The sequence below is a fragment of the Melopsittacus undulatus genome, chromosome Z (assembly GCF_012275295.1).
Source record: "Melopsittacus undulatus isolate bMelUnd1 chromosome Z, bMelUnd1.mat.Z, whole genome shotgun sequence".
Taxonomy (NCBI): domain Eukaryota; kingdom Metazoa; phylum Chordata; class Aves; order Psittaciformes; family Psittaculidae; genus Melopsittacus; species Melopsittacus undulatus.
In genome coordinates this window covers 13,219,755-13,246,424 of record NC_047557.1, presented here as the reverse complement: position 1 = coordinate 13,246,424, position 26,670 = coordinate 13,219,755, and the positions used below count along the sequence as shown (strand labels likewise).

The 26,670-nt window shown below is 36.5% G+C and overlaps 1 protein-coding gene across 1 annotated transcript in view; it reads right to left on the bottom strand.

The window, feature by feature from the left end:
- Positions 1–26,670, bottom strand: part of SLC1A3 (solute carrier family 1 member 3) — a 62,250-nt gene that overhangs the window by 19,663 nt on the left and 15,917 nt on the right. The window contains 2 exon segments of the mRNA XM_005151991.4: positions 176–380; positions 21,484–21,621. Of these exon segments, the coding sequence (XP_005152048.1) occupies positions 176–380; positions 21,484–21,621 (343 nt within the window).

The window sequence follows — 26,670 nt, the reverse complement described above, 5'->3', positions numbered from 1 at the left end:
CCATGTATTCTTTTGTAGTGTTGTAGGGGTTAGTGATACTGGTATCACATAGTTGAAAGAAATTTGGCTAGCTTATGCAATTACTGCCTAAAACTCTCTACTTTTGTTTTTGTTTGAACTTAAATATTATTACTGTTGCTTTTGGTACAGAAAATGTGCGATATCATAGCCATACCTGATTAAATCAAGAAAGGCATCTGCTGCTGTCACTTGCACAATTTTGCCTTCTCTGTGCATGTTTTCTTTAGTACCTTTCCCAGGGTGAATGATGACCACAATGATTATACCAATCAGTACAGCAATGATCGTAGTACTCATGTAGTAGACTACAGCTCGGACTCCCATCTTCCCTGACGCTTTACTATCCAGGGCAGCAATTCCTAGTAAATTTAAGCACAAGGACATTACCTCATACAGTTGTGAGTAAAGAGTATAAACTCAGCATGATGAAAACAGTTTTGTGCAAAGTTTTGACCATTACATTTGAAAAGCTACCCAAGGTAGGTCATCCCTCTTCTGCAACTCATACTGCCCCTGTCTTGCCATCCCACTCCTAATGCTTGTTTTTATACGATATTCTATTACAAGAGTTGCAGCTTCCTCTGCTTTGTTAACACTTCATAAAAGTAAAGATTGTTGGTCTGATGCAATATGGTACTGCATGCATTCCAGAGAGCCAGTTTGTGGGTTTTGATTAGCATAGTTATTATAGTCTGGAAAATGTGACTTAGAAATGCGTTGCACCTAATCTGAAATAGCAGGAAAGAAAACACAGTACTCTCCAGTAATTTTAATAATGTTAGCTACAATTAATGTGTATGAAGAGATTTCTTCAATCCTTAATGGAATGACCTCATTTCCTTCTGTCTCAAGCTATGGGAGTTCAAAACAGATTAACTGCTGTTAGCTTTTTTTTTTTTTTTTCAGAAAATCCTTACCATTGTATGAATAAACATTTAGAGCCTTTTATAAGCTTTGCAAACCTTGCAACATTAATCCCAATTTTTGGCTTGTCTTAATGCATCTGATATAATGTGAATACTAGGGTGCTCACTATGGCATCTGCTAAAGCATTTGTTCATCAGACTTCACTGACAAGGCTGCAGTGTGTTTTTTAAATGAAGCTGCATTTCTGCCAGGGGAAAAGCTCTGAATCTCTGTATAAGTGGTATCTCATTAAGACTGTCACAAATGGAATTGTTTTTCTCTTTTTAGTGTTCTTCTCCTTAACATGTCCCTTTGCTCCTCCTCCTTAAAATTTAAAATAGTCAATAACTTCCCCATACTTCATCTGGAGGGTTACACCATCTGTCTCAAAACAGTGCTGATGTTTCTTGCAGAAATCAAGCTTTCAAAGTTCAGAATGAAGAAAGAGATCAAGGAAGGATCTCTTCACTTTATTACCTCCTCCTAAGGACCCCCGCATGGCACTGTCTAATCCAGATTTCTGCAGGCTGCCTACCTATCTATATGCTGTTTTGAACATATAAAATATAATGAAATTTGACCACCTTCTGCTCTAGGTGCCTGTTTCAGAGGAGAAAGCATTTAAAATAAGGTAACAGTACTACATGAATATAAATAATACAGAAACAAAACACAAATCATGAACTGGAAAGACCAAGTATTTTCTCAAATCATTGTAGACGTATTGTGCTTCTGTCTCCTAAAGGAGGAAATATGTGCTACTGAAGTTACAGTGAAAGTAATTTAGTCACTGATGTAACTGAGATCAAGGCTACGTTCCAGACACTGTTCAAACCTCCAAAGTATAAACCTCATCACATGCTTCATACCTACCCTCTCATTTCAGCAAGGGCTCGCCTGTCTTTTTGGCAAAAGCCATTACAATTATCAAAATTTGTACACACAAAATGAACTGTAAAGGAAGATCACTTGATTTGCATCTTGAAATGCTTGATTTATGCCTGCCATTGTAGTGAAAGAGCAAAGTGTTACTGAGAAAGGAACTGAAAATGGAAATCCAACATTTGAAGCACTTGGTCCTTCATTCCTCTCCTTAGTTTTTCCATCTGCAAAACTGGATTATAATGCTCATGGTAAGTCTACATTTATGTTTTGAAAACCTGTGAAAATGGTAAATACTACCAAGTATAGTTTTTTTATCTTTACAAGCAAGAAGTCCTGTATCCCTCTTGATGGTGGGTAGAGGATCAATTATTTTTTTAAAGTCCTCAAAATAATGCAAATGCAAAATAATGCAAATGTAATTAACCAATGTATAAAATAAAGTTAGTAATTTTTACAGAATTTCAGATCTGCTACTGAGTTGCACAATGATCATACCAGACAGTATTTGTTGCAAATATTTTAAAGTGTAAGTATGTAACTTGAAGTGTAATTTAAAGAGTGAAATACAAATCAATACATACAAGTCCAGTCAACTTTATCTTTGTATATTTTAATTCTTTATTCTTACCTGCTGTTTACACAAGTAGCATCAATGGGCTGTGTATTTTTTCATTTTAGCTAAGAGCATAAGAGCAGCTTTAAACTTGTTTCACATCCTGATCATAAAAAGGTTAACCTATATAGTTTGGTAGGAAGGTTTGGAAATGCACAGATATTATATCAGCCAGTTCCCAGAATTGTGCCCTTGCCAGGTAATAGATTCAGGACCAAATGCTGAGCACTGTCAACCTAGAGGGGTTGCAGGAGTTTGTACTTACAGCTCGAACCAATCCTGATCTTTCTTTGCACTCCACAATTGATACTAATTTGAGTCTCCTGCAATCCAAAAATCACTTGGAGTCAGTGTACGGCTTATTTTACCACTAAAGATTTCTGTGTTGAAGGATTAGAACTTGTGATCCTCTTTCTTTCTTGGACTGATTCTGGGATTGACTGGTGAACTGTGGGAAAGTGATATGTCTGGGAGCAAGAGTCATGCTCTTTTCTTTATGAGCTGTTTTCCAGCTTGGTTTCCTATTGTGCACTCTGGCTGTGACTACATGGTCCCTTATTTTAGGCTGGTCAGTCTTATTCCTGCTTTTGCTATCATATAAATTACTTCTCAGCTTGAAAGTAGGGAACAGCAATTCTCATCTTACACTCAAACTGTTCGTGGCTTGCTTACAGCAGCAAGCATTAAAAGCAGAGGGATGACAGGCCTAAGTATGAATAAAAGCTTTATGAAGAGGAAGGAAGTTCTCACCTCAGAGAACCCCTACTGGGGACCTGCTGGGAAACACTCCCTCCCACTGAAGTTAAATAGCAACTCAAGGAACACACAGGAGGGACACTTGGTACCATACAGGGCTGAAACTGCAAAAGCTTCCAGCATATCACCAACAAGAATTAGTTAAAAAAATATTTTAAATCTGTTTTCAAGACACAAGAAATTGAAAGGGATTGTTTTCTTTAAATTTTAAGATGTTGACAAGATTTCTTAGAGCTGAGACTCTGAAGGCTTAGAGCTTAGAGACTCTGGAAGGGTCCTTAATACAGAAGCAATAAAGTTTGCTCCAAAGCTTTCATGTGTTGTAGACCATTGTATCCTCAGTGTGTCCTTTCACAGCCAGCCAGCAAAACTCCCATTGTCCCACATGAGATGTATGTGTCCCTTCATCCTGCTCTCTGCTCTTTCCTCTGCATGGGTGCTGGCTCCAGCACCCCTGCCTCCTCTCTTCCATTTCCCTCCCTTTCCCCAGGGGGCCTGGGAAACTTCTCTGTGCCACCGGTCCCCATGCACAGGGATGCCTAGAAGTTGTCAAGGCAACCTGAAGCAAAGCGCCTGTAATTTCTCCCAGCGTGTGTGCTCACACATCATGAATGGGAATGACTTTTTAAGTATTGATGAGGAGGGAAGGAGGCAAGGAGGGAGAAAGGGAAGAAAAGAAAGAAGGGGGCAGGCCTAAGTCTGTAAAATTGCAAACAAACCCAAGCCCTTACCCCTGTCCTCTCCCTTCACCTACTCTTTCCCTCTCTTGAGAAGTGAGGAATCATTCACACTGTGAGTGAAATAAAGACATGACAAAGAGTTCTCCAGAATGCCAGGGCAAAAAGCAAAGCACTACGTTGTTCATTAACAAAGGTGTCAGAGAAGAAATGAAAATATTTTAGGATGTAGGGAAAGGCAGCAAGCAAGTAAGTGTGTAATTGCAAGAGACAGAAGGAGAGAGAAAGGATGCAGGGAAAAGGAGAAAAAAATCTTGTTAGGGCAATTTGTTAGAAATTCTGAATTGTTAAGCTGATAGTTCTGATTGTTCACTTGGCTTAATAATTGTTCCACAGATTAGACTGAACTAATGATGCAGCAACTTTCCTTAATTGGGTGTGTGCCAACTACATTTTTTTTATATTGTATTTATGAGTCTTTTTTCAATCTTTTGAATCTTTTTTTGCTGCCTTTTAAAAACTTTGGGAAAAAATAAGAAGTTTCTGTGCTTGCTTTCATATATTAACATTCTTGTTCTTTTAACAGAGTATCTACTATTTTGCCCACACAATTTCAATTTTTGGTTTCTTTAAAAATTACTTTTGAGGAATAATGGTGAAAACTTTAAATATAGAAAAGTATATTTCAGTTATAAGGGGCCTACAAAAACCTCCTAGTCTGACTGCCTGGCTACTTCAGGGGCGACCAAAAGTTAAAGCATGTTAATAAACGCATTGTCCAAATGCCCCTTTAACACTGACAGGGCTGGGGCATCAACCACCTCTCCAGGAAGCCTGTTCCAGTGTTTGACTTCCCTCTTGGTAAAAAAATGCTTCCTGGTGTCCAGTGTAAACCTCCCCTGGTGCAGCTTTGAACCATTCACACGTCTCCTGTCACTGGGTGGCAGGGAGCAGAGCTCAGCACCTTCCTCTCCACGTCCCCTCCTCAGAAAGCTGTAGAGAGCAAGGAGGTCACCACTCAGCCTCTTTCTCCACAAACTGGACAAACCCAGAGCCCTCAGCCTCTCCTCACAGGATAGGAGCAATGCTGCCCAGTTCAAAAGGAACCACAGGTTCAGAGCCCTGGTGTGGGCACTTGGCTGTAGATCCATTGACACAAGGCTATCTTCTCTGGGCATATGACTGAACACCTCTCAGTCAGAATCCTGCCAAGATGTAACTGTATGGTGCTGCAAATGTATCAAAACATGAACCAGTTCTGAGTGAGTGTGCAGAACAAACTGTATTCTGGCTCTCATACATACTGATTACTGGAAATAAATAAGTGAGGATTTCCTTGATCATGATGAATTATTTCCTTATTCAAATGTATTAGAACTGAATTGATGGCACTTCCTTGCTAATGTAGATTTTTATATAAAAATCATTTAGATGTTTTGGACTCAGCCTTTAAAAACAAAATATAATGAATATAGCATCTTTTTATGCTAATTATTTTCTTGCTTACTTCGTATGGTCTCTTCATTAGGAAATTGTAGTTGCTTGTTAAGGATTCCTATGGTGGAACAGCAATAATGACAATTGTTGACTTAGGAGTGTTGCCCTAATTTTGTTTCTTTAAGGTTGTCTTTCATTCTCCTAATGAAGCAGTCTTAAATGAGCTACTCCCGACCCCCTGCATCCACTAAGCACTGTGTGATGAGTAAACTCACAGTGTGAGGCCATGAGAACAATCCTTTCGTGTATGTTGATGAGGATTTGTGGAAATGAATAATGCTGTGCAAGGTCATGGTAAAATAGGCTGGCAGAAAAATTGTAAGGCAAAGCAATAGGTGAAAGTGGAAGTACTGCCCAAATTTAATTAACATGATTAAGCTCTAGAGCTTTATTCTGATAGATGATGAGCATGTCTTGAGTGGTGCTGAGTATTCCCAGAAAACAGAAGTTAAATAATATTTAAAGCTTTGACAACTGAGCCCCTGACAAGATCAGGCTCAGAATTAATCCAAACTTGATTATTATTTTTAATAGCAGTAGTATTAAATAATAAAACTGCAAAGAAAAAAGCTAAATAACATTTTCTAAGAACTACATGCATTGGTGAAGTTAATTAATATTAAATCAATACAGCTAATGACTTCCTGAAGCCACATAAAATGCAAGTATGAAATACAGCTTCTTATGCCTTTTTGCATTAACTGATGGGACAAGTTGCTCCTAAATTTCAGTTTAACTTATTTGAATATGAAATTTAAATAATGAAATTAGATTTCATTAATTTAATGTTACTTATTGTATTTAACTTATTAACTTTAGATTGGATTAGTTTTTCTGGGTCCGTTAAAGAACACTGGGAAAACATCTCACAGGAAAATTAGCAGTTGTTTTTGATCCAGAATTACATGACCATGATTATGTCAAGCTGACTAATGAAACCCACGGCTGGAATATAGTAATGCAATTCAATGAGCCAATAAAATGGGTAAGAGTGGCTCCTCAAGGACAAGACTTGCCCCACAGCTTTGTGGTCGTGCCCCATTCATTGTCACCAGAAAACTATTAACTTTGAGATTTGTTGGGGTAGTTTTTCAGCCAGTTTGTCATAATGAATCATTTCAGAATAGTGTCATGTGAAAACCGGAACTTTTACAAGGGAACCAGAAGGAGAGCATGGCCAAGGGCAGAAAACTATCATTTTGGCAGCACTTTGTCATTACTTCAAGTTGGCTATATTGTTAAACTGCATCCTTTGCTCTTTGGTAGTAGCACTACTAAACAAGTTAAGTATTCCTCACTTCTCCCAGCTTATCTTTAAGCTGGCTCTGTTCTCACCAGGAGCTGAGCAAACACCATTTGATGACAAGGAGAGAACAAGGGTGTGTGAAAGAGCACCTGGGCCAAGAGAGCTTGTGAGGGCCACAGCTACTCAAACAGCACTGCCTTAAAACATCAGCATAAAAATATACACTTACGAAAATACACAGATGTTCTTGTTACATGTAAGAAAAAAATCTCACTGCATGAGTGAATGAGAGACATTACAGACTTTAACAGAAAGGTGCCATTAACAATATGCAGAAGAGTCCTCATAAGTGCTTAAAAGTGATGTACCTTACTTTGTGGATTCTCTACTACTACAGTGAGAAAGGTTGCCTATGATGAAAACAGACTTTTTCTACAGGATGTTAACCTAATCTTGCCACATGTACTTGTAGAGGCCCAAACAGTCTTTAGTGGCTTTACAGCAACTTTTCACTTCCAGTTAACCATGCATAATGAAAGATCATTTTGTTATTCATCACCGATAACTGCTCTTCCAGTGGAACAGCTTCTCTTTATGAAATTTTGATTTCAGGGCACCGAGTTCAGTTGCTATCTTATAAAAAAGTGTTTCCTGGGCTGTCAATAGCATTCACATGCAGCAGGCAAATATATTATACAGTGTTAATTAGAAATTTATTGAGCTTGAGGTTCAAATCGGTTGCTATTTTTATCATATTTTCCTGGTAGGGTATTCCACAGGAGATCAGTACCGAGTGGTGTCCCTCAGAGTTCTGTACTGGGACCAGAACTGTTTAGTATTTTCATCAATGACATAGACAGTGGGATTGAGAGCCCCTGCAGCAAATTTGCAGGTGACACCAAGCTGAGTGGTGCAGTTGGCATGCCTGAGGGACCTGACATGCTATTCAGAGGAACCTGGGCAAGCTTGGGAAGTGGGTGCATGTTACCCTCATGAGGTTCAACAACATCAATGGCAAAGTCCTGCACTTGGTTTGGGGCAACCCCTGGTATTTAAGGATAATACACTGAAAGGATTTAAAGGATTGAGAGCAGCCCTGTGGAGAAGGACTTGGGGATTACTGGTAGATGAAAAGCTGGACATGAGCTGACAATGTGGAGCCACAGCCCAGAAAGCCAACTGTGTCCAGCATGACTAGCAGGTTGAGGGAGGTGAGTCTCCCCCTCTACACTGCTCTCATGAGACCCCACCTGGAGTATTGCATCCAGCTCTGGAGCTCCATTTACAAGAAATACATGAACCCATCGGAGTCCAGAGGAAGGGTACGAAGATGACCAGAGGGCTAGAGCACCACTCCTATGAAAACAGACTGAGAGTGTTGGGCTTCAGCCTGGAGAAAAGAAGGCTTCTGGGAGACCTTATTTTGGACTTTCAATACTTAAGGGGGGCTTATGAGAAAGATGGGGACAGATTTTTAGTAGGGCCTGTAGCAGTAAGATAAAGGTGGATGGTTTTAAACTAGAAGAGAGTAGACTGAGACCAGATATAAGGAAGAAATTCTTTACTATGAGGGTGGTAAAATACTGGCACAGACTGGTGGTCGATGCCCTGTCCCTGGAAACATTCAAGCTCAGGTTGGATGGGACTCTGAGCAACCTGATCTAGTTGAAGATGTGCCTGCTCATTGCAGGGGTGTTGGACCAGATGGCCTTTAAGGGTGCCTTCCAACCCAAACTATTGTAAGATTCTTCCTTTTAAATTCTTGACTGTCAGGACAGTGTCAGTCTGTGAGGGAAGACTTCCATAAAACAACCCAGACTATGCTTGTTGCTGATCAATAAGTTATAGCTATCACCCCAATAAAATAAAATATGTAAATATGGTACAGTTAGATGCTGCATTTACTGTGTTACTGCAGGAATATGCTCTACCATTCTGAAAAGTATAGTTGATGTATTTTTTAGGTTTCAATAGAACAGAATACATGTGGAGAGTCAGTAGGAAAGAACATTTCCTGAAACTTGCATCTGCCTGAGAAGGCCCCTGCTGTGTGGCTGTTTAGATACCCATTTAACTCTTCGCATTATTCCATCTTTTGCTCACAGTATTGGAATGTGCCAAACAATATGCTTTCTGAAGGGAAACTAGGGAGTAATTTATCTTCTTTATGTGTGCTAAGCAGAGCAGGAGGGAGAGGCAAGCAGGGATTCACAGCAAGCCATGAAGCAGTGATTAGTAACAGCTGACAGTCTCAAACCAAGACTGTCTTTCTTTGGTTACCTCATTGTAATAACAGAGTACAAAGGGCTGACTGTCTTCAAGCCAAGAATCAGAGACCCAGGAACACAGAAAATAGCAGCTCACGATTTTTTTTTGGTAACAAAACACTGCTGCTACCTGTACAGTGCAATTCTAAAATGACATCCTTTTATGTCCACACATTTGGACTAAACTTTGCTGGAAATGGGGTTCTTTGGTTGGGCATAGAGCTGCTTATTTTCTGTATCAGAAGTGAAAAAAGGAGCACATTTCCTTAAGCAAAACATAATGTAGCATGGTAAATTATTTTGGTTTAATGAGGAAAAACGTGAATTGTAGTAGCTGATAAGCCAAAGCACATTAAGTTGGCTTGAGTCCTAAAGGACATGTTGTTACAAGACTAAAATAAATATGCTTGAATTTAAGACTGCTACCCTATTCCCAAGGACGAAAATACTAATTTTCAGTTATTCTGAACATATTGCTAAGAACATCTACTTCAAACATGAAACACACGCATCCTGGCAAGATACCAGTGACAAAGATACCTTTGCCTTGCAGGTGGTGTTTATGCACATTAGTGCTCCATAGGAATCTCTAATACAATTTCTTAAAACACATGTGTAAGCTTTTAATCTGCTAAAACACTGGTCTGAGTTTCGGTAGACTGTGCCTGGAGTTCTTCACAGACATGGTTTTGCATGCGCAGCATTTATGAAACAACATTCCACCAATGTACAGTGCTTCTATTACCTGACTGGCTGTATGAAGCTGTAGACACTTTACTATGCTAAGTCACTCTTGGTCTACTTTAGCTGCCATTGAAAAAATAATGACATACTTGAGAGTACAGATATGACATTAGAGGTATTTCTACAGATACAATAGCTAGTAATGCTAAGGGTATGGGACTGTACTGATACGTAACTTGTCACAGCTCTATGCTGGTGACATCACCTTCTCACACAGAATGTGATCCAGGATTGCTGGCCAGCCAGTTCTTGGCTTCTTCACTAAAACTTCCAATAATAGACTCTATTGCAGTGATAATATCTTTTATTTGGATGATTGTCCACTAGGATCTGACACCAGTTAAGTTAATTTTATAGTGTTCATGCAGCAGTCATCATCTTGAAATAAGCTTTGCCCAGTTGGATGTTACTCAACTAAGGTTTGAATTTATGGTACTGCGTTACTGCATCTTGTAGAAACCTGGCCTTTGGATTTCTGCTTGGAATTCTAATTTTAGCACAATTTTTAAACCTCTGATATAATTTTTATTTCCTAATTCAGCAACATTTCTATTTGAGTAATCTGAAGTTAGTAACTTCCCACTCATGAAAGAATTCTGCATATTTTTCATTTTTGCAGTAGCTACTGTCTATTCTTCTACAAGCTTTTTAATAATAAAAATGGTTCTTTGTTTAAATTTTATTTTTTGTTCTTTTTTTTACAAATCTTGTCAGTGTCACAGCACTAACTGGTGCATCTGTCCAACTTAAAAGTGATAAATTTTCATTCTGCTTTCAAGCTACCAGTTCATTCATCTGCTGTTGTTTTATTCCTTGATCTTTCAGAAAATTTATGTGAACTGCTCATGGATCTATTGCTTTCATTTTTGTCTATGTTACACACACCCTGCTGGTGTTTACATGTTTTTGTAATCCTTTTACTTCAACACATTCCTTCCAATGTGCCACACATTTTTTCAGTCTGCAATATTTTATAACAGTAGATGTGTTTTCCATGCATTGTTCCTGATGGATTTACATTTTTTTTCCTGACACTTCTTCTCTCATGCCTCAAGTATAATCTTAATTTCTGGTGAGTTGTAGAGTTATCTGCATTCGCATGAAGCAATGTAAATCACTTTGAACAGAGCTCCATGCTGCTGTTATCCAGCTCCCTATACTGTTATAAAAGTAGCTCAGTTATCTACCTCTATGACATTGTCAACCTAACGTCTTCTCAGTTTGGGGAAGTTTGTTCTGAAAGACATTAACCCCAATAATATTGACTTTGGTACAGGGGCTTGTATAGTGGGGCCTCAGTCCCTCTGACAGTTCAGGTACAAATGCATCACTACAAAGTATTATCTGTCCGTATCAGAAGGAAATGCATAGAGCTATTTCATGTCTCTAACTAACTCTTTACTTGCAATAGAAATTGCAGAACAGTAGCTAATTTGACAACACAGAGCACTTTTAGATTCTTTTTTTTTAAAGAATCATGTTAACTTGAATTTCATAAGAAAAGTTCTACATATAAAGCTTGATATGGCATAAGAATGAATTTTGTATTAAATAAGGACTCTAGAAACAATCTGAGACTTCCTTCATCAAATACGACAAATTCTATTTAAAGAGTATGGGATCTAATGTAGTTGTAACTTGAAAAATGTGTATAAGCAATTTCCAGTTTATGAACAAGCAGCACTTCAAAACACTACTTACAATCCACAAGTTAATATCTGAATAATAAGTAAGAACATTCAAATTTAGAACATCATAAGCACTTAAAACAACTAAGAATATCACATGCATTTATTCTTTTTTTGTCATCATCCATAGGACTAAACTGTAATTTAATTACACCCTAAATTAATGCTTCCTATTTGTGAAATTAAGGTCCTCTGGTAATATGCCATATGAACACTAAGGAGTCTGTACTTTAGCTGCAATTAGCGTATGACATTTTAAATTGTTGTTATAATTGTGGGTTGGTTTTTTTTTTCACAATTCAGTAATGATGTTAAGGCTGTTCTGAGAACTCATTATGAAAGTGTGGAATTGGAGTTTCATATGAAGAGGCTTTTGTTTTCCTTCTTTTCCCTCCTTTGTTTCACTGACCTCTTGAACTTTGGGTCACTGATTCAGTTTCAGCCTTGCAACATCAAAGCTGTACAGTTTTTTGCTTTGTCTTTTTCCACCTTACAGGCTTGTAGGAGGTGAGGGAAAGAAGATTTCTTCTGCAATGCCTGACAGTAGCAATCACTGCTTTTTAATAACATTATTCAGCTCTCTTTCTGGGATATAACAGTGCTAAGTACAGGTATAGAACAGGTTTTGGCTTCCATAACTCAGGTGTTATACAGTTACCACCTGGGCACCATCTACTTGCAGGGAGGATTGATATAAATTTCAATGGGAGGTCTGAGGTATACCAGTGAAAATACTAGCTTATTTTAACTTAAGAGATGAAAGAAAACACTATTATTAACTGTAATGTCCTGCAGAAAAGAACTCTATTTACTTTTTAACAAAGTATTAAATATCATATCTTGAATTTGAAAGTTTCTTTTCTTTATGAATGTAGGCTGCTGCACAGCTTCATCGGCCTTTAGATATTAGCCATACTCAGTAAGCTGATGTTCTGCAACTTTGTTTTCAGGGGTGGGGAGTTAAGACATACCACAATTGTAAATATGGGACAAAGCTGATTTTCAGTGCAAGAATGTATTCATTCATGAAACAACCATTCATTAGGCAAACCCTTGACCAAAACCTATTTTTCCCCTAGCTCTGGAAAGAAACTATATTCACTGAAGAAACTGTGATAATATCTAAGCATTCTGATCTAAGTTAGAAGTGGGTGGTGAAATGTCAGAATAATGTAAGTGTTTAGCTTTGCATATGAGTAGAGAGAAAGTAAGAGAGCTGTTCATGGTGAAAAGAATCAGCATCAGTATGTTAATTCTATTGTAAATAGTGTACTTCTAGTACTATGCTGTACTTTTTCTTATCTACCCCTAGTTAGCAGTATAATATTCTGATGATGAAATGGTGTAATTATATGAAAAAATACTAATTCTGTTTAAGTATATAATTGTTACTGAAGCCTGATTCTGAAAACATGCTCAACTGAGGTATCTAAATAAATGTCTGTGTTCATGTGCTTAGTCCAAAAAACTCTTCACAACTTCTGATACACTTGAAGCCCTCCAAACTCTTCAGTGGAGAAGATGAATATTTCTTAAAGATTAATACCAGATCTGCTAACTCAGGAACTACATGTAATGTTTTCCAAATACTGTAATACTCTAAACCCCAACATTTTTTGCATAAGTGCTCTTTGTTGTATGACTCTTGAGTTTTCAGAATATAGTCAGAATCTGGTTTTGAGCTTTTCTTCACAACTAAGGGGCCAGAAATTCAGCTTGCTTTGATACTTGATTTTAAGAGATGATGGGTCTTTAAGAATAACCTTAAAATTTGAATGCTTGTGTTGACAACAGAATTGATCACTCGATTGTTTTCCTTACTTGCGTATTTCTCACTCCATATTAGAACTGAATTGCTATTCATTCATGTGAAACTAAAGAGCTTTCTTTTTTCTTTCCTGCATAATATAGCCCCATAAATAATGAGACTTCTTTTTTTTTTTCCCACAAGTCTTTCTGTATCTCAGTAGTCTTTACTTCTGTTTGTAGATCAACATTGCTATATCTGGTTTTGACAGACTCATGCAGAGAAAAAGGTCCTTCCAAGACAGTATAAATAGAAAGAACACACAAACTTTTGTTTCTGTTGAGCTGAAGAACCAGAATTTAAGAGCTTATCACTACAGGTGCTTTTCTTGTTTTTCTAGGTATAGCTGTCTTCACATTAGCAGGAACTGAAAGTCTGTGGTGTACTAACCTGCTCTGCTTTGCTAGGTGTGCAAATTTCTGAGGAATCTGTGCTGACAGCATGTGTCCTTCTGTCCCTCTTTCAGATGGAAACACCATGCTTGACAAAGATGAATGCTTGGTCAAGATCAAAAATGCTAAACATACAAACTTTGTTTTCCTGAGAAATAGGTGATTCAAGAAAAGCCAGCCAGTCCCCAGGTAGGGGACTGTAGGAATTTCTTTTTCCCAATTTCTGGAATTCAGATGGTACTTGCTACCTTTCAGAGACACATAAATGGGCTTTTAGCTAAACTGAATTAACTTTGCTGTGAAGTGTATTAGTGATGTCATTCAGTCAAACCTGGAAAGATCAAGCCCTACTGGAATAAAATGAAAAAGGCCTTGTGTAAATGGGGAAAAAGTGTCCTCAGGGTGGCCCTAAATGTAAAATATCTGAATCAGAATCCACCCAGAACTGGCAGACTATGCCCAGACCTGCCATAACTGATGCTGTCTGGAAAAAGCCATCACAACTAACCCACTAATTTATGGGACTGGTGGTATGTTACAAGAGTTTTGCATCAAACTTTTATCAGTATAACAGCACCCTGGATGCACTTGCATGAAGAAAACCAGACATGACTGTTTGAGTCTAAAAAAGTTACCATCAGGAGACTTCCCACACAAGTAAAAGAAAATGGCAATTCTGTGAAGAGATTCTAGGTTTCAGCAAACATTTTGCTGAGCTCATGGCTGCCCATGATGGCTGTATCTCTAAAGCCAACTCTCTTGCCTTTTGAAACTATTAACTTCTGGCTTGTGGTGCTGTACAACACAAGTTGTGTGCTATGTGAAAAAATACTTCCCTTTATTATAAATGTGCTCACTAGTTATTTCATTCAACCTAATTATTTCATATTTCCCTGTTTCATATTTTCTTCATTATGAAAAATTATTATGAGATATAATAATAAATATTTACTTCATCTAAGCCTGAACAAGTGATTAATGTTTTCTGTGAACTTTTATGGCCATCTTCTGCAATTATAGCTTTTTCAAGCCATAAAGTTGTAATCTGTTTAATCCCTCCTTGCATTTCACTAGAACTCCATTCCACTAATATGCTCTGTCACCTTTCCCGGGCTGCTGCAAGTGAGTCAGAGAATTCTTGCCCCTGTACTAATGGCCATCTGAGAGCTTGTGATTAGGTATAATATAGGTGTAGTATGTTCCCCTTTCTCAGGTGTATTACCTTGCACTTGGCACCATTCTAATTGAACTGTCACATTATCACTGAGTCATTCATTAGTGACAACATTGTTCTTTACAGTTTCAGTCTTCAATATAAATAAAATGCTTGTTTTCAGTGTCCTAATTTCGAAAATACTGAGGAGCCTTGGGTTTGTATTTTGGGCATTTTGCTGTACAAAATACACCACCAAGTCTTTTCTATTTACAATCTAATGTAGCTGATATCACATTTGTAATATTTTTTATTTTCTTTTTTTTAAATTTTCAAGCCTACTGTTTTTCCTGTAACCAATTCATATTTGTTTATATTAAACTCAAAAATTTGTTTTGAGTTGTACCTAACATATTTTTAGTCCTTCTGCCTTTGATTGAAATAGAAATGTTAAAAAAGAGACAGTGCAGACTGACAATAGTGCACCAGTGCTCAGGCAAGATGTTTTAACTCTTACGTGTTCCTCCAAACAGTTTTTGCTTTTTGTTTTGACAGTGAAATGCTGGTCAGCAAGAAAATTCTTGGTGTTATCCTTTTGAACTAAGATAAAAAATCAAACTAAGTCTTTGTGGATGGCAGGTTGTTACCTATTATTAACTAAGTTGAAATCCCATTCAGACTGCAAACTTACTAGAAGTGTTGTTAAACCGATTCAATACTTTGTGAAACAAAGTAGTGGTCCACTAGAGAAAAGCTGTATTTCGCAATGAAACTTAAATCAGCCTTTAATTAAAGGCTTCTGGCAAACTGGAATTATTTTAAAGGGCTTTTTAAATTTTGCTGTCTAGTTATTGTAGACTTTGCTCTTGAATATCCTTGTTGTCTGTGCCTGTCTCTGCTTGCAGAGACTGACTTCAAAAACCACAGCTGTGTTTTTTTTGCTGTATACCACGCTTAGGTTTTGACCTAAGCGTGTTTTTTTTGGCATATAATAAAATTTTATTTTATAGATTGTCATTATATCTTTAACATTTAATCTTTATTCTTACTGCATTCTATTTTTTAGTGAGATCTAGGTTTGCTTAGCACTGATCTCTCAGGCTTGTGTGAAGACAGATTGCTGTGTGTTTCCTATGCAAAATTGATTCAGAAATGGTTCAGAATTTAGTTATATTTTCATTTTATAATCCTTTTGTCACTATTTACTTTTGGTATTTGCATAAATAAAGTTGTATAGCACTTTCTGAGTGCCACCCAAAGCTGTGTTTATTCTACAAATACACATGACACTTCATTATGATTTTCTAACATTCAAGACTTGCAACTGGGTATAGTTTATTTCCTCCTGGAGCACTCTTGGTGCAAAAACTTGTTCAGGAAACATATTCAGGAGTCATTGTCACAGTGACTGCCAACACACACTAAATCTGGACATAGTTCTTTTTGTGCTTTGACTTGACAAATTATGTTTCTAGGCTCTGAATCGTTTCCAACCTGCCTTTTTGTTCCTAATGATTTTTTTAAATATAGCTGCTTACTACCTAAACTGATTTTTTTAACTCTTAAAACCTTTGTCCAAAATACTTAGAATTACATTACATATTTATTGAAATTATTTTTGCTACATTCTCTTAAAGATTGTGGAGGGGAACAGTACAAGAAGACTGCAATTTTTTAATCTTTGAGTGCCTGTCTAAATAATGATTATTACAGGCTATATGCTAGAACTTATAGATATTTGTTTTATACAGTAATACAGGCACTGAAAACACTATTGGAAGTAGTTATGTGTTTGAAGTTTCATGTTTGTGCATTTTTAGCTGCTGAATCTGACATTTAGATGCTAGCTTGAGACAAAACTCTTACAGAACATCAATCAGCACTTGTAATATTTCTTCAATTGTTTCTTTATTCCTACAGAAAATTCTGTTTGCAAGATGGCTGGATCTCTACAAACTTAGTAACTTGCATGCCCACATTTTTAGCCAGACTTGGTTTTGGACAAAACCAAATCAAAACATGAGTTTCCTTTATTTGTGGAAAAACGTTTTTGGATGTTCTAATTAAATAGCAGCCTAATTGTATCTCAGTTTTCATGTATGAACTATATGAACTGAATCAGGAATACTGCACTTCTTAAAATGAAACACAGAAGACTGACTTTTGTTAGTATTTTTGGCTTTCAGCTTTGTTGTGAATACGCAAGATGTTTCACAGGTGCTGGTTATAAGTCCATTCTGCCAGGATGAGCTAAAAGGAGTTACTGTTGACCCTTCCTTTTTCTCCTATTAGAAGGGTAATCTGGCTCCATACCATTTGTTCCCCTCTCTGGAATTCTGCTGAATGAGAGACTTTCTATCTGTTGAAATTACCATAAATATTTGTGGCTGATATGGGACAGCACCTGGGACCTAGTAGTAAGTGAGAGCTATTTTTCCACAATAGACTTGTCGGCAAGCAGACAGAACACTGGAGCTACCTAGAGACTTCATGTATTATAGCTCCTGCTTCCATAAACCTAGACAAAGGATGTATTCCTGACACTTTTCTAAAGAGGTGATGCACGTCTCATTATGAGACCTTCCTAACATGTTCTCTGATGTGAGGGGTTCAGGATGAACAAATTCAGAATTCTGGCCTTTATGTTTACTGTTATTAAGAAAGGACACTATAATTGTCAAAATGAAAAATGCTCATAATTTACTGGAGGAGAGGTGTTTTGATAAGATTCAATGGCATTTGCATCCAGTTACACTTGATGGCTCATTCGCTGCCTCTTTCCAAGTATTGGAAAGGCAAATATAAAACCCAATTTCTTAAATTTAATAATATGAGACTGTATTATTTGCTAGAATTATGTCTCTACAGAAGACTGGATGCAGCTGCTATCTGGATGTGGGAGGCTGGCCGTTGTATCACAGTTCCCTGTCATACAACCTAGTTTAAGTCCATCACATCATATATTAACTTCAGAATAATTTTTTTAAATTCATGGCTAACACATCCCTGTTAAACAGTTGTATGTGGTAAAAAATGCATGGTCCATTTATGCATATCTGATATTGGTGATAGCATCACAGCTAGCTGCAAGCAGTCACTAGGTAACTTTGGGTGCAGTATTTCTACAGCAACTCTTTCACTGGTGGCCCCATATACTATTCTTGCATAATTATTTGCCCTCTCTACATTGATATAACTAAAACATACATACTTTGTGTCTGCTGAACTGAACAACTTTAACTACATGTCTCCATTAAAATTTCCATCATATGTAGTCATCTTCTTTTCCTGCTACACACTGGTATGTGATCAAGATTCATTTGTACTATATTACTGTTACTCCCATTAAGTTTGGATAAGTATTATAATCTAATGCACAGTATTGGTATTCATAGTTGGGATCTTTGCTTGTTTCTATTATTGCTGTGCATTCTTCGGTGAGCCAGTGAACCTCTCTGTTTCACTGTTTCTACATTCCTTTTCTCTTTCCCCAGTTTGATTTATGTTAAAATAAATATTTTTAACTCCTATAATTCTAGCAAATTCAAAACAAAGATGGCGCAAAATTGTCAGCCTGTTTTTGTATTCAGGTCAGATTTGTGAATTAAATAATCCATGGGAATTTCACCAGTTTCTGTGGTTATTTATGCTGCTTCCCATATGCTGTGCTTTAATTTTTGCCTTTGACTTCATAACACATACTGATTGGGAATAACAACTTAGTTCTCCTATTTGAAAGACTGTAGAGAATGAAGACCAGCAACCACAGAGTACGCAGCTGGATTTGTATCTAAACCACAAAAGATAAAGACTACCAATATTCTTATAAACGTATTTTCCTATAAACAGTAAAAGATGGTAAAAGGTATGCAAATATACTGTTTTTTCCCAAGCAGATGTTAGTACATGCCGGGTAACATACACATCAGAAGATAAAATCTCATAGAGAAAAGTGCATACCTGCTTGAGCCACATGCAATAATGATAAGCCATCAGGTGAATGTGACTAAAAACTTCTGAATGTGATTCTGCATTGCTTCTTTCATGAAAGTACCAAAAGAGCCTATAGAGGAATATGACTGGGTTGACTTCACCTTTTATAAATTTATTTTCCTGAGATTCTGTGAATAACTATAAGAATTATTTAGCTGTATAGAAGAATTCTTCAGTTTCTCAATTTATGTTTCATTTACGTAACATTCTCTAGCTCGTATGATTATTAATTTGGTTTTGTTCTCATTTCTTTGACATTCACAAAATTTGCAACAGAATATAACTTTCCCCAGCTTATTTCTAGTATTCAGAGACAATATGTGCTGATATTGTCACTACCAATTAAATTGAGCACACTTACATATATACAAATGGAAACCTAGAACACTGTATCTAGGACACACATTCATTCTTGTCAACAATGTAACTATTTGTTCAGATCATTCACAGTTGGAAGAAGCAATTATATTATCAGTGTTCAAGACCCTGGAGGAATCCTTCTGAGGTTAGTTAAGAGACACCCACTTTACCCTGCCAAACAAAATATAGGAAATAACAGTTTTGGCTCATGGATGCCAAGAATAACTGAAGACTGACTTGAGAAGCATAAAGAATTATCCAATAATGTGTAACAAAAGAAACCAATAAGTTCTATTAAATAGCACAGCAGTACCCCTGTAAAGGTTACATGTAGTTCTTTATTATTTAGATATTCAATTATACCTGTATTTCTATTTGAGTATGACAGCTCTGCAACAAATATGTAAAAGCAAAGAAAAAACCCACAGTAATTTGTACAGTACATGAGGTATTGTTCAGTGTAGAAAAGTTTTTTTCCTGTTTTAAGCAGCAACTAGCAAATTACTTATGAAATCTGCCATTTCCGAATTTCATTGAGTATTTTCTAATTGTTCATTGCTCAACTAAAGAAGTTTAAAATTTTTTCACCTTGCAAATTACCATCTCTAATTCAAAAGGGAACTCTAAGAATAGTCCACTTACTATTACAAGGCACTGGTATGCTAATAAGATGAATATTATAGACGAGATTTCTCTTTGCCAAAACTTTATATAATAAGGGAAATTATTGTTATGAAAAAAGGCATAAAAAAGGATAAAGGACTCCAAAGGTCTTAAAGGAGGATAAAAGCCATCAAAATGAAAGGAATTGTTTAAATCCAGAGACTGATGATTCTTTTCAGAATAGAATTAACTGGAAACGCTGTTCTGGTATTTCACAAAATCTCTGCTGAGACCTGGTGATACAGCAGATGAGTGTTGTTTACCACTAGGCCAGCTCCTTGTGAATGTTTGTGACCCTGAGGTGGTTTTGTTGATCTTTACCTGGACAAAGTGTCTGTACCTAGAATTTTTAAAGGGAATTCAAATCCCTGTGTAGAATGATCTGCCTGATTTCCTGCTTCACCTTGAGTTCTTTCAGAGAACCAGTATGGGTACAATTACAAGAAACTCTGCAGGCAAATTTTCCTGCAGTAACTCATCCTACAAGATGAAGAAGCAGTGAAACTGAAAGGTGAAGGGGTGAACGTCTCTCCTTTTCTATTTTAAATGGTTCTTCTATCAGCGTCCAGCCAACCTGAGTTCTCCACGTGAAACGGACACGAAAACAGCAAGGAGATATAATAGAATTATACACTTGCTGGGAATTAAACATGTCATTGTTTTCCCAACAGGATTTATAAAATTCTCTCTGGTTTCAGTGTTTATTAAGCTTTCAGTATCTGTATAATATGTGTGCATAGAAACAAACTACTTTCCCCTTGAAATATGTGAAGGCAAATGATTTTTTAGCTGTGAATACCATAGTTAGCTGCTATTGTATTAACAGCTTATATACATATATACTATCTTTGGTGTCTGTGAAGATTGTGTCTACGTTCATTTGCATTTGTAAGAGGAGATCTTAGTATTAAAGCATTTCGCAGTCAATGAAATGAAGAAGAGCTTATAGTCTCTGGACCTGCTGACAATTAAGAAGTGTTTAAGGTGTTTAGAACATAGGACTGCACAGCATGTGGTCTAATTAAGCTCTCCAAGCTGTACCACTGATGAGCTGATAAACCAATGTCCGTGCTTCCTTTTCTTTAATAAATACAATTATTTTCTATAATAAATAAATACATCACAGATACATTCTGAACATTCATAAAAGATCTGAGAGATTTTCTATGAAACTTAGATGGAATGACAAAGCATATTTCATCATCAGAAATTAATTATTGTACTTCTAGGTCAAGGAACAACTTAGTAAAGAGGGCTTGAAATTTAATAGAGCTCCTGACCAGAAAACAGCAATGGAATAGATGGATTTAACAGAATTGATGGAATGAAGTGTCTTCCAAACTATCCAATCTACCCATCTATCACCTATTTTTTCTAATCTGTCTCCAATATTGGGAGATACATGTTTTGTCAAGCTGGATTTACAGGCATGGGTTACCTAGGCTCACAATTCATAGTTTAAACTTTCTTTGATTTTGGAAGTATTTTTCTGAGATACGTTATCTGTGATAACAATAGGACATTGTGAAGGAAATATCTGTTCAGAAATTAAGAGAAAAAAGAAGAGTACAGGGTCATCTTCATAGAAGCTACATACAGTAATTTGTCCAGTTAGATTGCCTTGGAATTGCTTTGTTTGTATATTAATTCAAACCTTTTGTTATATTGCCTCTAAAACAGCAAGAGTAAAGGTGTCTCCTTCTGCAGGTTGTAACACTTTTAGGACATGGAAAGTTCATTTATTATGATTTGGTGTGTGCATTTTTATCAAATTATTTAAAGAACAAAAAAGAAAGTTTCTTTTTTATTTCTTACCTGTGACTAAACTGGACACAATTAGTGGCAGGACCAGCATTTGCAGCATTCTCATGAGTAGTTCTCCTGGAAATGAAAAGTACTTGACTTCCCGATAGCTCATCTTATATGAACGGAGAGAAAATCCAAGTATTACACCTAAAGAGAGGGAAAAGATATCATGACTTACTCTTCTAAAGTAATAGTAACATCTGAACATGAACATCTGCATAGTACTTACTTGATATATCTGATTATAACATGCTGTGTCCCAGACTGCACTTTTGATTTGTTCTCTCAAATATCAACTACTATTAGGATGATTCTTGCTAAAACCATTACATTATTTTTCACTGTAACAGAATAATGAGGTTATTTGTGCTGCTATTTTTTCAAGTCTGAATTAATGTTAAAGGTATATCTTAAGGATTAATGAAAAGATAACAGCTCCTGCTACTGCAGCCAGGTGCTTTGCATTCTGGGATTGTGAGCGTAATCATACATGCAATGCATAGACATACTAGCTCCCAACCTTCAAAAGTCTTGTCCATGCATGTTTACACTGTGGGACCTAATCCTGTAGATGAGCTTGAGATTGGATGAGATAACCTCTGTAGACGTATTTGAGAATCCTCTCATGGTTTGGTCTTTACACAGCAAAACAGCACCAGGAGGTTAGTAGTTTTACACATGCCTACCTACACAAACACTTGCAAAGAAGCAGCTAATCAGGGTTGGAAGGTCTTGTTGGATGATCAAGTGGTGGGTTTCAGTGCCTGAGGGAGTGGAGCAAGGGAGTGGATCCATTTATTTTGCTGGCAACAGATAAATGGTGCTTGAGGTATATTTACAAATGGAATCTACAGATGAGCTGATGTGTGACAACCTAAATCTCTCAGCTAGAATTTCGTGTATTTTGTCCTGTAATTGGCACCAAGTGCTTTTTTTGCTTATTTAGTTAAGTATTTGATTAATTTACATAAATAGATGCAATTTATTAAAAAATGGTTTGGTGTCTATCTGATGTAGGTCTTCTATATCCAGCCAGGCAACATACTTTAATTATACAGATTGTGAAGCTCAACCATCCCTCATTCCCATTAATGACTCCATATTCTCCCCCACTGTCCATCACTGGTATTTGTGTTGACTATGACTGTATAGAAAGGTGAATCAGAGAACTGATCATTCTGCAAAAATAATTTATTTTTCTGAGTTAATTTGAAGCTAAGTCAATTTTCCGAGGTAATTTGTTTGCATGGCTGCACAAGTGTTGGTATTTTCACAGGCAGAATTGTGCTTTGGAGAAGAGTGGGACTGCCCTTTTTGGTAGATAGACAGACTTCAGTTTTCTCAAACTTTTCATGAAACTGAATCCTCAGTGATGTTAGACAGCAGAGCATTCAAGCTCACTTCTAGATCCTATTAGCACTTGGGTACATCCTAAAACTGTTGTAACATTGAATACTTTTGTAAACTGTTAGTTCCAATTCTTGATCACTTTGTGGTTTTGCGCTTTTTTAAAAAATCAGATTTTAGATTGGCACATCCATACAGCAGATAATACCTTCATGCCAAATTTTACTAGCTAGAATGTGCTGTTATGCCTCCTACACTAGTTTATTGCCATCTGCTGATGCAAGGAAATAGCTGTAACTCTCATGTTAATGAGTCCTGTCTGTCTGATCATGCAGGTTGGTTAAGTTAAAGAAGTCCAGAAATGTCTTGCATGGGACAGAAAATCTCAGTGTTACAGGACAGGAGAAAAGCAATTAGAGCACAACTGGAAACAAGCATAGAGCTCCCACTGTGGAAAAAAGCAATGGGACTACAAAGCATGTAAGTCTCATTCATGTTGCAAGAAGGCTCAGGTAGTCCAAGTGCATAAACTACTTTTTAGGTAAAAGTAGATCATAAAATATATAGAGAAAGGGACTCTGAACGATTCTTGATTAAAAGACCTGCCTTAGACTTTCCCTTCTTTCCAATAAGGTTTTAAATTCCACAGCAGTGTTACTCATTATCTTCTTTTTATATGGGGAACACATTTCTCAGATATAAAGAACCCATCTGGACCCTTTGTTTCTGCATTTAATGAGCACTGCATTTTGACAACTGGATAACAAGCAAATAGAGCTAGACCAGTTTCTTAGGCCACAGTCCTGCAATTAGTTCCACATGAATTAATGTCTGCACTAGCACAAAGCCTCACTGAAGTTAGTAAGGGTTTCTGAGGCTACTATAAGAACTAGTCCTTATGCTATACTATAAGGGCTCGATTATCTGGTCCACTACTGTTCAAGCATTACAAAGTGGCCTAAGAGAGAATCAGGGCCTGAGTAAATGGCTGTTTGAATTAATATTATTCATAGTGAGAATAAGTTTCTGAAGTTTCAAGTAAACTTGTTGAGCCAAAAATGACTGTTTTCTTTTTTTTTTTTTGTGTGTGTGAAAATGCCCTCTGCATAATTACAGGGTTGCCAGCACTGCAGTTTACAAAAAGAATTTTTGCGATGTGGAAAAAATGTGCCTGGTAGTGTATTGTGGTGAACTGGGTCAACACCCAATAGTTAGTAATTCTTCAGCCTTAACCTTATCACTGCTATTAACTTCTATGCAGTTATGCCTAAAACATAAGAACCTTTTCTCTGACTCATTTTCTCTGATTGTAATATAGATGTAGTAGTGATTGTTATTACTGATGTTTCTGAAAATGTCTTCACATAGTGAGGCTCAGTAAAGGATCTCAGCTAATTATTTCCTCATTGTATGTGTGACAATGAAAGCATTGAACAGATAATGACTGAATCGCATGATTTTACCAGTGTCTCTTGATCTTACAGTATGTGGAGTTTAAACTTTATTTTTGGTTCTGAGTTTAAATACCTAGATATTGGGTATTACATCCTGTCTGACAAAGTTTCATTAAGAAAAATCATGAACTTGAAACAGAAAAGTCAAACTTGGAAAGGCAGCTTTGACTTACTTGAATTCACTTCTCAGAACCAGCATTCACAGGTTTAAAATAGTGAGATAACAGCATACAACGATGATTTAAAGATAAACACAGTGACAGAGTATCAAAATAAAATTGGGAAGTAACACCAGGTAAGAGGTACTAAATCTCTGGAAGGTGTGTGGTATTTCAACAATCATCCATGTCTTTGTGTGTGGTAAGAATTGCAGTGCGTAGTGCCCTCCCCAACCAAGGCTGGGAGAATTAAATACTGGAGCTGGCCTTTCTCAGTGGAAGTTTCAAGTTTCTGATTAATTCTGAAAATTCTAATGAAACAAAGGCTTATGTGAAACAAGTTCCCACAACCTGTTGTGCAGGTTTCTGTCTACCCTTTGTAACAGAAAAGAACAACTAATCAACGCTATCAGAGCCTGACTTCTCAAATGGTAAATGGTGTACCATTTCTGCAGTGCAGGGAAGAGTAGATTTCTCAATATAATTTGTTAGTTTTTTTCTGGACAAAAATCAGTAGTTGTTGTTTAAGTTAAGGAGATTTATTCTATACATGTGGATAGCTGTATAACAGAACCATACTGCTGAATGATTTATACAGTTCACTATGAAGAAGCAAATCAGATTATAGTTATAAAAAGATTTTTGAGGTGTTCTTGTCAGTGATAAAGTCAAATTCATGGAAAAGTTGATTTGTAGATAATCCTGAAGATAATCAGAACAATCCTGGGGCTACACAATTTTATTGCATTTTTCTACCAATATAGGTGTTAAAAATATTCAGTTTGTATGAATAAAGTGAAGAGATGATGTTAAACTCAAAAGTAGCAGTAGGTGAAAATAATTCTAACAGTGACAAGAATGGGATGGAAATGGCAAAAATAGCAGATATGATTTGGGATTGTTTATTCCTAAAACAGGAAAACATTGATGAATGTCCTAGGGATTTAACTTCTAGATGCTGCAATACCAGAACAGAAAATTAAAGTCTTGAGGTCAGGCTTTAAAAGATACAGGTATACCTGCAATTGATAAGAAGCATACAAACTTCTATATAAAATTTCTTAAACAGATCAACATCAAAATGTGATGAAGTGAGCATTAAAATCAGGGTTTGAAGGAACAAGACAAAAATACTTTTCTAATACTCAGTTTTTAGGAATAGTTCTGTTATGGAGATATTTATTCTTTTTTGGTTGGATGTTTTTTGAAAAAAAAAAATATTGTAATGATCTACCAGAGTATCATCAACTTATAATTTCCTAAATTGAATTTGAAAATGAACCTTAAAATCCTTCATGAAGAAAATTAAGTTCTTAACTGTTCTTAACTGGAATGTCTTGTTCTCATAACAGTAGAGAGCTCTTTCACATGATCCTTTGTGTTGCATAAATAAAACAAGTTGCATAGCTACACATAGGTTTAAAACAGCTTATCAGTAAAAGAAACCAAATCACAACTCTTTGAAGAGGAAAGAGAGATGGAGTTTTACCCAGATCTAAATGCTATTTCAAGAACTTTAGGAAAGATAAAGACTACTCTCCTCTTTGGCATTCTTAGAGGAATTAGATATAAAAGATTAATGGAGCAGATTGTGGGGTTTTTCACTTCAAATAATTCATAATTTTAAGAGAATAAGGAAGCTCCTAATAGACATGGTGTTTTTAAGTGAACAAAAGCAGCATTTTTCTTAAATAAGTGAAGTCTTGTTTTTTTAAAAATTAAACGTTATGAGCCTCTGGTCTCTGTCTTATTTCAGAAACACACGAGTGTAACCATACTTTTATCTGGAGATAATACTTTTTACAATCTTCATGCTCTCTGCTGTATTTTCGTGCAGAAAGTAGAAAATCCAGCAGGTTTACTTTTTAATTGATCAAAAATTATTTAAGCATATTTCAAGAGGAAAATACTAGGTGGTGTATTAATGAAAGGGCAAGAGATGTCTTTCCTATATTAGTGCTTTCCAGCTCAAACAGAACACACCAGTCAGACTTACATACACTTCTGCTTTTTACCAGTAAATCTCAAAGCACTGTTAAAGGAGGTCTTTATCAATAACCTTCAAGAGGTTATTGATAAAGACTTACTTTTTTTCTAGCATGAAATATAAAACTTCATAAAAACTGGAAAAGAATACCTTCAAGTAGGTGAAATGGTGCAATAAAGTAGTAGCTGTAAATAGTACTCTTCTAGAAAAACTTGCAACCAGCAAGCAAATGACTTTTTTCTGTAGCAGA